We start from the raw sequence: 12,376 nt of genomic DNA, 5'->3' as shown, positions 1-12,376 counted from the left end.
GAAACAAAAATTTTTGAGTCGTCATCCAAAAAGGGATGCTTTGGAATGGTTGCTATTAATTCCACTGTTACAAAGATTATGGCTATTTATGTTGCAAAACTGGATACCTTATTCATTAGGCTGCCAGTGTAGATCTGATTAATCAGATTAAAGAACTGGCTGTAAATTGAAACTATAGGTAATTAGCTTTTGCTGATTTACTACAAAATACTTTTTTCCCGCTGCAGAATAGATCTTACTTTAAGGTTCTTTTTTATCTGTCTAAAGAATATCTATTTCTCTTTGAGTCTTGATTTAAGCCCAGCCAGCAACCCAAAACCACACAGCCACTCGCTCACTACCCCCGTTCCTCTCCCTGCTCCCAAAGGGATGGGGAGGAGAACTGAAAGAATGTAACTCCCACAGGCTGAGATAAGAACAGTCCAGTAACTAAGGTATAACACAAAACCACTGCTGCTACCAGCAATAATAATGATAAGGGAGATAACAAGGGAAGTGAATACAACCTCTCACCACCCACTGACTGATACCCAGCCCAACCTAAGCAGTGTTCTAGCCCTTCCAGGTAACTGCCCCCAGTTTATATACTAGGCATGACGTGCTGTGGTATGGAATACCTCTTTGGCTAGTTTGGGTCAGGTGTTCTGTCTCTGCTTCCTCCTGGCTTCCCCTCCTCCCTGGCAGAACATGAGATTCAGAAAGTCCTTGGTCAGACTAAACATTACTTAGCAACAACTGAAAACATCGGTGTTATCAGCGCTGTTCCCAGGCTGAAAGTCAAAACCACAGCACTGCACCAGCTACTGAGAAGGAGAAAAATGACTGCTACTGCTGAACCCTGGACACTTTGTTTTCTTTCCTTCTTCTATTCCATTCAACTACCTAAGACATGATTCTAGAGTGAACAGAAAATACGAAAGGTGAATGATGTGGTGATTAGTGAATTCTCTTCATGTTGTTATGAAAAGATGCCTGATCATAAAACCTACAGCAACAGCTCCTAAATTCCACTCTGATTTCAACTCCTGAAATTCTCTGGGGTGAACTGCTTAACCTGTTCTTGAAATCAGAACAAATATAGGGCATAGAAGTGAAATGTCTGGAAGATACTCTGATAGGAGCTCATACAGTCGTTAAAAATGTTTAAAAGCAACCTACAATTCTACTCTAGATTCAGATTTAAAACACAACTTTAAATTTTATTTGGTTTAGATTGGAAAATCATTAAAACAATTTCATTTTTCTCCTGTGTTTCAAGGTTTATGTTACTGTACTTACGTGTCTTAAGGCATTTTACATGGATGTGGCAGAAATGAAAATTGGAGACCTATTATAGCATTGCTTTGATCTGGAAGAACTGCAGCTATATGCTTCAAAAAGCTGTGACAAAAATCTGTCTAGAATAAGGAGCGGATTAATCCTTTCTGCTTGAATCCATTTATGTTTAGGATGCCAAAAAATAAGTTCCAATTTTGTGAAAATCTAGCTGTCACTTGGTTTATGCATGGCTTTCAAAAGCTATGGTCATGTCAGTGTTCTGGCTGCCTTGCTGCTGTGGTGTTCTTGTTATATTTCAAGTTTTCTTGCTGCCTTCTTTACTTCCCCGTTCTCCCGATGAATAGAGACACGTGTTATTTTCATCTGAAGTCACGTTTGTTTTAGTGACCAGTGTTTATTGACTTCAGTTGACTACCTCAAGCTGACCAACTATTTCTGCTAGCAGCTGACATTGGACAAGGGAAGAAATGCCTGAAAAAGAGTATTTCTTTATTACTTTCCTGTTCTCCTGAAAAAATTTGTCAAGGAAGGAAAAAATCCTGGAGTACACCATTAGCTATTGGCTTCTAACTAGACTTTCTACTACATATCACAACCTTCTGGGCCTACCTGTCCAGCCAGTTTTCAGTCCATCTCGCTGTCTGCTTATGAGCTTCTTAATGAATATCTGATGGAAACAGTGCTGAAAGCCTGAATGAAGTCCAGGTGGGCAATGTCCACCTCTCTCCCCAAATGTACCAAGCCAGCCATTTCAACATAGAGGTTATAAGTTGATTAAACATGACTTCCCCTTGGTGAATGTCTGCTGGCTCCTTCCTCCATGCATTAGGAAATGTCTTCAAGGATGATTTGTTTCATATAATTTCCAAGGAATGAGGTGAGGTTAACCTGGATCCTCCTTCTTGCTCTTCCAGAAGATAGGAGTGATTATTTGCGTTCTGTTGTCCTCAGGAACATTTTTTGATCACCATGTACTGTTAAAGATAATAGATTTTTTGACAGGCAGCCTCTACTCTGTAGCTTGTTCTTGTGGCTAGTAACAAGCCTTAATCAAAAGTATTGACTGTTATTTCCATAATGGTAATTGTATCGTGTACTAAGAAGAATTAACAAAGCAAGAAGAAAGTCAGACTGCGGCAAAGTCTTGCCTCCAAACGAAGGTATGTAATGTAGGGAGCATAATTTCAATTTGTGACCTATCATCACAATAAATATACTATCTCTGCAATTGTAACCTATAATATGAAGCCTGCTGCAAAGTTAAGAGTGTGATGAATTTAAGCTTATATATATAGCCACTATATAACTCTAGTGACCATATCCTGGGCTGCATTAAAAGGAGCGTGACCAGCAGGTCGAAGGAGGTGATCCTGCCCCTCTACTCTGCTCTCGTGAGACCTCACCTGGAGTATTGTGTGCAGTTCTGGTGTCCTCAACATAAAAAGGACATGGAACTGTTGGAACAAGTCTAGAGAAGGGCCACGAGGATGATCAGGGGACTGGAGCACCTCCCGTATGAAGACAGGCTGAGAAAGTTGGGGCTGTTCAGCCTGGAGAAGAGAAGGCTGCGTGGAGACCTCATAGCAGCCTTCCAGTATCTGAAGGGGGCCTATAGGGATGCTGGGGAGGGACCCTTCATTAGGGAGTGTAGTGACAGGACAAGGGGTAACGGGTTAAAACTTAAACAGGGGAAGTTTAGGTTGGATATAAGAAGGAAATTCTTTCCTGTTAGGGTGGTGAGGCACTGGAATGGGTTGCCCAGGGAGATTGTGAATGCTCCATCCCTGGCAGTGTTCAAGACCAGGTTGGATGAGGCCTTGGGTGATATGATTTAGCGTAAGGTGTCCCTGCCCATGGCAGGGGGGTTGGAACTAGATGATCTTAAGGTCCTTTCCAACCCTAACGATTCTATGATTCTATGATCCATACTCTGTGCCATGATTTAGGATATATTTTCATGTGATACCTTTTTGTTTTCACAGGGAGCTTGAATATTAGCTATGTTGCTCTATGTGCCACTTAGAGGTATCTCTTGTAGTATACATGTAAATGTTGGTGGTCTGTTGACTAAAGAGAGCATCCGTCCACATTGAGTTGTAAGCCCAGTTTCTTTATCATCTCTGTAAACATGTACAACCGTCAATAAAATAATTCTGATCTCAGTATATTCTTCTGGTTTTCCCCATTTGTGTACTACAAGTTAGTGGTAATGGCAGTGGTGAGAGATGGACCCCTGTGGTCATGTACCTAGAGTGACTAGAAAGAGGGTGTTTTATTTACCCTTTGGGACTTTTGATATTGTTTTGTAGAATCTGTATTCACTTAGTCATAGAATTTTAACTGAAAACAGACCACTGTATAAGCAGAGGATGGATTTAAAACTTATAAGTATTTGTAAAATTGTTATTCCCATGAGCTTAAACTGAGTAAGCTGTTTCAATTTAGAATGGTATTAGAAAGGTATTACTGAAGTATCTCAGTCTGCTAAGTGGTTCTTTCTGTTCTGCAACTGTTCCTAGGTCTAGGCTGCCTTCTGCACATACCATACTCACATTTGTCATTGTAACGGTTTTCCAGAATGCACTTTACATTTCTTCAAGCTTGAAAAATGTTCCGTATAGCAGTATAGTAAAGTTTAAAATAGCATTTTTTGTGTGTGTGTTTTTATTTCCTTTACAGTATAGACCTTCAAAAGAACAACCCAATACACAAATTAACTGAGGAGGAGCTTCTGGCTTTTACTTCAGTAAGTAACTTATCCTGACTTCTTAGTAAACATGTTATCACTTACTGTGTAAGTGAAGTATCAAGCAGTAACCTGTTAATCACATTAATCATGAAACTATAAACAAATATTCCTTTAGTACTCAGTCATTTCATTAAATTTTGCTTATTTCAAGAAATTAAAGTGATGCTGCGGTTCAGTTCAGTCATCATCATGTGGGATAAGCTTGACATTGAAAAATCTAATTTCACCTGAAAACAGAACATTTTTTGTTTCAATTTGTAGTAAGTATATGAATTAGAATGCAATTTTCAACTGTGCATTTTTATAGCTAACACTTCCTACGGCGCTGGTGTTGAAAGCGTCTTTCTTTAAACAGTGTTTAAGTGGAGTTTGAAAGGAATTTTAGCTTTGTTCTGTCAGATTTATTCAGTCCATGTATCACATGTTCTGGTTTAACATGTTTATTCCTGGTCCAGTGGCTGATTTGTTGCAGAACAATTCTGTAACTTCCAAAGTGCCTTGAAAATACTAACTTGGTATTTTTTCAATGTGTTTTTTTGTTTGTTTGTGATGTTTCTTTGGGGATTTTTCTTTTCTTTTTTCTTTTTTCTTTTTTTTTACTCAAGACGAATATCAGTTTGCTGGCTTGGTCTTTTCTGCTTTTGTGTGTTTTCAACAGTACATTATAAGGGGAGTGGAGGAAGAAAGGCCATTGATTATATTGTAATTTTTTTCAACTTTCCACAATGTTAGAGGTCAGCTTTGGTGCAGTAAAGAGGGCTTGCTCTCTTACCAAGCATTGTGGTCTGAGACCCCTTTGCTGTAATATTGCCATATGAAAAAAAATAAATTCTTGTTAAAAATTTGCAGATAGGATCTCCGTAAAAATCCCTTTGATTTCAATTGAGTGAGAATTTTTTTCACTGACTTTGTAATTATGTGAAAGGCAGTAATCTAAAATTAAATGTAGTAATGTTTCGTTGGGTTGGTTGTTGATTTGGTTTTTTTTGTGGTGGTGAAAAGTTCAGTCTGTAAAAAAGAAAATCCTAATCTTTGCATTAAATAGGTAAATGTAAAATAGGTTGGGTTTACAGTAATGTTTAGCTCATCTACGGTAATAAAGTACATGTGAGATCTGCATGAGGGAACTGAGTGAACCGCTGTGAAACAATTTGGGGTTTGTAGGTTTTCTCTTTGCTACAGTGATCATAGTGCTTTCTTATGATACAGTTTTTGAAGTATTTGTTTTGAACTGTAGTTTTGGGGTTTTCTTGGGGTTTGTTTTTTTTTTTTTTAGGGTAGAAATAGAAGGGAAAAAATTGAGATGTAGAAAAAATGTTAACTCTCATGTGTTGTAGTAACTGAAGTACCCGAGTGATGTTATTAAAGTATGGTGACCATTAAAGAGAGGAAAAAACTCACAGAAAGAATAAGTATGTACAAAGGAAGGAAACGCACACATAGAGAAGGCTGTAGGAATGAGAAAAGAGCCGAATAGTGCAAGCTTTTAAAAAAATGGATAAATTATTACAATATATTTTAAAAAAAAGGTTAATGCAAAGGTATGAAGTTTCAAGACATGAATATGATTTCTTTTTAAAACAAACTCTGCCACTTTCGTTGTAAAAATAATATATTTTAAATTGAGCGCTTTGTGTGAAAACTCAGAATTTTGCATCTCGTATTTTATTTCCTGTCAAACTTCCTGGACCTTTTCTGTTACTCCCTGCTTTATTATTTTCACTACCCATTATTATTTGCATTATTCTTGGGTGGAAAAGCAGCCATTATATACCTGAATCTTGAAAGAACTTCTCTGTATATTCTGTCCTTTTAACATTACATGGAGTTATATTGTGATAACAGAACATCTTTAACGAGGCTGGCCTTGCTACTGTAATGGTGCGCTTTTCAGAATAGTTAAACTAGGTGTGGGGTTTAGCTGTTTCAACAATTCCGTTTTCAAACATTTCAACATTCTTCAGGTTTTACAGCAGAGGAGAAAAAGTCAACATAACACATATATAGGGAAGAATCAGCTTTACTGCCCTTTTTATCTGACATTGCTTGACAGATCATATTACCTGTTATCTGAGATGAAGGAAATCTGTTGGGTGAATTCTTTGTTATGATGAGGAAATTAAACTGCATTTTTCTGCCATCTACTGGCTGGTTCCTCAAATTCACTGGACAGTGGCTGAAGTTGTTCCTTAACGTTTATTGCAGTGGCTGTGAGGAGCTTGTATGGTTTTGTGGGGTTTTTGTTTGTTTGTTGGGTTTTTTGTTTGTTTGGGGGGATTTTTTTAGTTTTTGTTTGTTTGTTTGTTTTTGTTATAGAGCTGCTATGTCAGTTACAGCTTGCTTCACCCTTGTAAGATCAGCAGCCACTATCGGGATAGATCTCCAGAGAAACAAACACAGCTGGACAATATGTGCAGGCATCCCTATCACTTTGTGCTCTGAATAGCAAGAAAGGGCCTATAGCAATAAACTCGCAGTAATGTCGTTCTTGCCAGTGGTACAGAATTCAGACAGCAGTGAGTTGAAGAAGTAGCTGGTACCCTAAAATCAGAGGAAATAATAAATTTCATTATCAGAATAGTGTTCTTTTAACCTTTTGCTTAATGTTTCCAAGTTAACTGGATGTAGGGACACAATTTAATGTTACCATTATTTTATCTTTTGATCGTGGCCTGTGTTTCCAAGATACATATGGATTTTAACATTGCCATACTAAATCTTTCCTGGAGACTGAAGGCAGGAATCAGATATTAGCTTACTTAAATTCTTTTCAATAAAGGAAGCTTTTGTGGATTTTGCACCTGCACCTAAAATTTTGCATAGTCACTGCAGAATTTCATGATAAAATTTGAGTTCTTTTGCATCTTAGCTCTGAGTCCCCAAGGCAAGCAAATCCATTTGCTGTGCTCCCTGGAAGTAGGGATATTCTGTGTGGATGTTAACACAGCCTTGGTTCTTATGGTGTGTGCTAGCTGAGTATGCAAGTGGCACTGCAAATATTATCAGTTGTATCTGAGGTATTTACCAAGCTTTGGTACTACCTAGTGAAACAGGCAAATGAGCACTATGCCAATGCTGCTCTTGTAATTTCTTTAACATTATTTAAACTGCTGTGTATGCGTGTGTGTGTGAGCAGGCATCTTCTCAGCCTACATGTGGATTCCTAAATCTGCAGGCTGGTTAGATGGTTGTCATGCATTCATTTCATATCTGCTGAAATTTATATTTCCTGAAGAAAGGAAAGCGTTTCAAGATGTCTTAGGAAAGTTGAGAAATTGTAAGGCATTTTTAATAGATCAGGGAATCTCCAAGAGATCCTCTTGCTTTGGACATTGCAAAACAAATGCATGTGACCTGCAATTTCTCTTGAGCAGTGGGAATTAAGGTAGTACGAAAGGGAAAGGATGATCAAAGTGAAATCAAGTAGGTGATATGGGCCTGCTTTGTACTAGGTGTAGTTTGGCCAACAGGCTTTCTAAACACCCTTTTTTAGGAATAGAAATTAAAAATTACTAGATCTCTAAGATAGATATATATATATATGTATTTTAAGCAACATAGAGTCTACAAATAGTACTATTATGTCACTATTAGTAACTTCTTGGTGACTGCTGTCAAATACAAAAGGATTGCTGCTTTTCTTTTACTGTATTCACTTTGGAATAAATGCCATTGTCCTAAAAGTAAACTTTTGTAAATAAGAATTACTTCTAGTATTTCTGTTAGGGTGTATCAGATCCTGTGTACTTGGGTATGTAATCTCATTGTCTGGGATAGCTTCTCTTGGTACAATAATTTGGACCTCAGTGCTTGAGGAGTTCTAGTCAAATCTGTTCATCTATCATCAGCATAATATTTCAGTTTTTAAGATGTTAATATATAGCTGAAACTAGATACATTTTTTTTCTTGCTTATAGTTAAATTGTTGATTTTTGATCTTTACTTGAGAAGTAATGTATGTGCACTTAAGAATAAACACAGAATTAAACATTTTAAGGGAAATTAAATATGTTTTTTCTCATGCATAATGTTTTAAGAAAGGAGTTATATTATTTTTAATTCTGTTATGGTAAGTACTCAAACTTCTAAGAAAGCTAAGTTCTTATTTAGTAATTAAATATCACACAGTATGCTTTAGAGACCCAGTTATGCATATGGTATTCAGCAATCTTGCTGATTCAGCTAACTGAATATTGCACTTGAATGCCATTTTTCAGAGAGGAAAGAAACATAAACCAGGAGTGAAAGCCAGTGCTTCTGTTAGAATTACCAGTTTCTTCCTTATAAACTTTTTCCCCCGATCTTTCCATATAAGAAGTACACGATGCAAGAAACCAAAGAACTAACTCGGTATTGCTTTAACATTCAGGTTTTGCAGCCCAGTTTACTCTCGGCTCTTCAACTTAGTTTTACAATGCCTAAATATGCTTTCTTATCCTGTCTGTCATTTCAGTGGGTTGTTTTAATATAAAAAGAGAAATGTGAAGTCTGCTTTATAATAGGTTTTATATTAGGCAGCAGTTTTTCCTTAGAAGTTCAGAAGTACACACACTGATCTTTGTATATCAGTGATCCAAATATCTTTTTAGAAAAAAAAAACCAAACCAAAGCAACCTTTTTGTAAATGACCACAAGTGAGGTCTTAACATCACTTCTATTAAATATTTGCTGTTTGCATTATTTTGAATAGGTAATGCAGTTAAGACAATATACCAAAGAGAAGATTTAAATGAACACCAGTGTTATATAAATGTACATAATATTTCAGTATACTTTTATATTGAATTTTTTAGAAAATAAGCTTAAAGCTTTATAAAAGATGTCCATCATGTGAATATAAACTTAAACACACGGAACTAAAAAGTAATTCTGAAATGTAAGAGTTCCACGAACACATGAAAGCTGTGTGTAAGAACTGGTAAATCTTCCTTTATGTTTTAAGACTATGCACTTCTTGCAGACAAATAGGGAAAGGATTAAATTATGGCTGGTGCTGCACTTTTCTCTTAAAAAAGAGAATAAAATAAAAAAAAAACCAACCAACCCACTCAGTAATAAAAGTTCTTAAAGCTTTATAGAAAGCTTATACTGTAGTTTATAGTTTACATACTGGGGGCACAATTCAGTGTTTCTAGTCTGATATGACACTCCCAACAGAGAATATCCATGATTACAGAGCTGCAGCTGGTCCTTAATATTACTCCTTCAATCTATCCTAGTCCTTGCTTTGTCCAGGAGAAAGGGGCTTTGTGGTAAATGTGGTAAGTACTTAGCCCGTTGTGGGAGAACTGACTTTTTTTGCCATATTAGTCTGGTATGATCAACATACTTAGAGTGGTAGCAACAATATTAACCTGTAGAGGACTAAGGAGAAAAAGTTACCAGAAACTGTGGAAAAGAAGCCTCTTGTTTTGTGCTTCCCACATCTTAGCTCCATGTTTATATTTTTTGGAATCCGTAGAACATGAAAAGGAAAAGGGACCGTGGAAAAATTAGAATTTAGTTGCATTGATTTGCTATACTCGTGAGAGTTCTATCATTTATAGAGGGTAGAGCAGTTGGTTTCTTTACTGAGTGGTGGAAAACAAGAAGAGAAAGCTCTAGCGGGTCTTCTGTCTTTCAACACTTTGAACAGGTGAACAACAGAAATGAACAACATTTCTTAATGAGAAGGAAAAAAAAGTGTAATAGCTTTTATTTTGCTCAGATTACAAAACTTAAAACTTATTGACCATCTTCTAACAAAAATACCTGATCATTCTGAAATTGTTTCAGTAATGCTGTGAGAGATACCAGTGTCTGACTCGGAGAATGAGAAGGAGTCTGTCAAAATCCAAGGAATACTGTGCATCATGTCTTGTTTTTCCACTGTGTTGTGCTACTCATTACAGACTGGTTTTGTTAAGGAATTTCAGAATGGTTGGACAGGGTGGTTTTTTGTTGGTTTGTGTGTGTGTGTGTGGTTTTTTGTTTTGTTGTTTGTTTTGTTTTCCAGAGGTGAGCATTTATTGTGTGTATAATAGAAACTGTCTCTGTATGGTTCCCTTTGAAAATCACAGCAGAGAATTATAGTCCACATTCTGTTGAGAGTGTGTGTATTGCACATATGAATACTTCTGCTTTTCACTGTAAAAAGGGGGCTTTGGAAGGAGGGAGCAGAAGGTGGAAATGGGAACGCTTTGTTTTTCTCATCTTTTGTATGGTATTTGTGATATTAATGTGGGACTAGGGAGCAATCAAATCACAGCATATGATATTTTTTAATGTTAAGCCTTCCTATCAAAACCTCTATAAAACTAACATGCCAATTTGATTTCTAAAGAGAAGCTGCTTATATAGCTTAAATAAAAGAAGTGCATTTTTCTCTGCTGAGAAAATGGCTGTAGTTTTCTTTGTTTTATAACCAGCAAGGGTATTGAAAAGCTCATTAAGGGTGCCATGTGTCTCTATGGCTGTAACTTTCGTGGCTTTATAAAAAGTCTCTTTCACTTCTTTTCTAAGCTGTGTTGCCCATTTTGAATAGCCTGTTGGTTACAAGATTATAACACTGCAAAGGCTTTCAGCAAAGCCCTGCTAGTACTAGTAAGACTTTTTTTTGTAAATGAACTCAAAGCTGTTCTATTCTTCCCCCCCCCCCCCCTTTTTTTTTTTTCCTCCAAAAGTCTGAATCATTTTCCAGGAATGTTAGGATCTAAACACTTGCTAATTTAAGACATGTATGCTTTCTGGCCCATCACACATCACTGGGAAATCAGATTGAGTATAGCAAAAGAGAAGCTGCCTCTTTCTGCTGGAGTATCATGTGCAAAGACTCAACTAGATTTCTTGGAAGCTTATTCACAAAGTGTCTGGTACTTATGTTTACAAAGTATTGTGGATAGGAAATTAACCTAGTGTTAGTTATTTTTGCTGCTGTTGTAAGCATTGAGGTATTTTAGGGTAAAGTAAGTGGGAGCTATAGTACATGTGTTTCAGGAGAGGGGGGGAAACTTGCATTCCATTCCCAAACTGGGATTAAGTAACAATCTGTTTGAAGTTGTTTTATTTTGCAAAATATCAGATTTCAACATAATTGACACTTTTATCCCTTTCAACTTCGTTCTCTGTGGTCTGCATTCTTCCCTGAGTCCATGGGATCCACGGGTCTGCTTGCATCATACCTTACAGGACGTGATTCCTGATTTATTGTGGGCCTTTCTGAGCAGGAAGAAATTTTGGATAGCCTTTACTTTTTAGAATAGTTTGCTCTTTGTATAATCTGTACAGAATTACTTAAGTGACAGATTTTAATGGGCTCACTGAAACTGCAGTGGTAAGAGAACATGAAAAAATGTGTTTAAATATTGATTATTTCCTTGTCTAAGGGTTTGGGAAGTTAAGCAGGCAAATTCGATGACAGTTAGTGACATTTTTTCCCACAGCAGCCTTTCTTCTCCCCCTCCTCCTTCCTCTTTATCCATCAGCAGTTCACTTATTTCTTTTTCTAGCAATCTCTCTGACAGCCAGTTGACGTGTTGCAGGCTTCCCTTCCCCCTCTCATGTACTTCATCAGTTAACAACTATTAGAATTTACTTCAGCAAGAAGATTAAATTAATCCCCTTAATCAAGAAAATGATGTCTGACGTATCATCTGAAGGAAATAAGATATTTTCTACTAGTCGGTGTATTGCATAGTATTCCCTTTCTGATAATATTCTGATGATCAGTTCAGTGAATATGTTATCAGCATTAGAATTCACATTTTTTTTTTTAGTGTATTCTACTGATCTGCCTTTTTGGCTGGGGATGGGGCTGATGAGCTAATAAACAAGGGGTAAATCCAAGTATCCCTTTTCCCAAAGTAAATTTACCTTTTTGTTCTTTTACCTCATGTGAGAGAGAATTATTCTTAAATTTAACCTATCCTAAAGTGTTGTCCTCATCTCCTCTGCCTAGTTTTAGTATTGCCCCTTCATTTGGTTTTTTCAGTCCTAATTGAACATTTCAAATATTACTCTAATCTTACTTGTTCCATAGCATCTGAAAAAAAATGAAGTTGGTTGAAGTCTTTTTTTCTGGTCAAGTTGCTACTGTCTCCAAGAAACTGAGTTTAATTTTCTCTGATTGTATCATGTCTGGATGAAGTAGCATATTTCTTATATCGGCACCCCAAACATTTTTTCTGGTCCTTATTAAAGATGAAACAGTGAAAAAATATCTTGGTTTGTTGTTGTGTAGGTTATTTTTGGGTTGTTTTTGTTTTTTTTTTTTTGGGGGGGGGGTTGGTTTTCATTTTTTGTTGGGGTTTTTTGGTTTTTTTTTTTTTGTTTTTATTTTTTTATTATCATTAAACAGTTTAAGATAGGTTT

At 36.6% G+C, this 12,376-nt stretch overlaps 1 protein-coding gene across 2 annotated transcripts in view; it reads left to right on the top strand.

Moving 5' to 3' along the window:
- The window catches only part of TTC27 (tetratricopeptide repeat domain 27), a 117,750-nt gene that overhangs the window by 34,937 nt on the left and 70,437 nt on the right, over nt 1-12,376 (top strand). For both annotated transcript variants that reach the window (XM_061471024.1, XM_061471025.1), the window contains one exon: nt 3,958-4,024. In XM_061471024.1, coding sequence (XP_061327008.1) covers nt 3,958-4,024 — 67 coding nt within the window. The remainder of the gene's footprint in view (nt 1-3,957; nt 4,025-12,376) is intronic.

The sequence above is a fragment of the Pezoporus flaviventris genome, unplaced genomic scaffold (genome assembly GCF_033815535.1).
Source record: "Pezoporus flaviventris isolate CSIRO_AGI_PZ_B2104156 unplaced genomic scaffold, CSIRO_AGI_Pfla_v1 ptg000066l, whole genome shotgun sequence".
Classification (NCBI taxonomy): Eukaryota; Metazoa; Chordata; class Aves; order Psittaciformes; family Psittacidae; genus Pezoporus; species Pezoporus flaviventris.
This window is presented reverse-complemented; position numbering and strand designations above follow the sequence as displayed.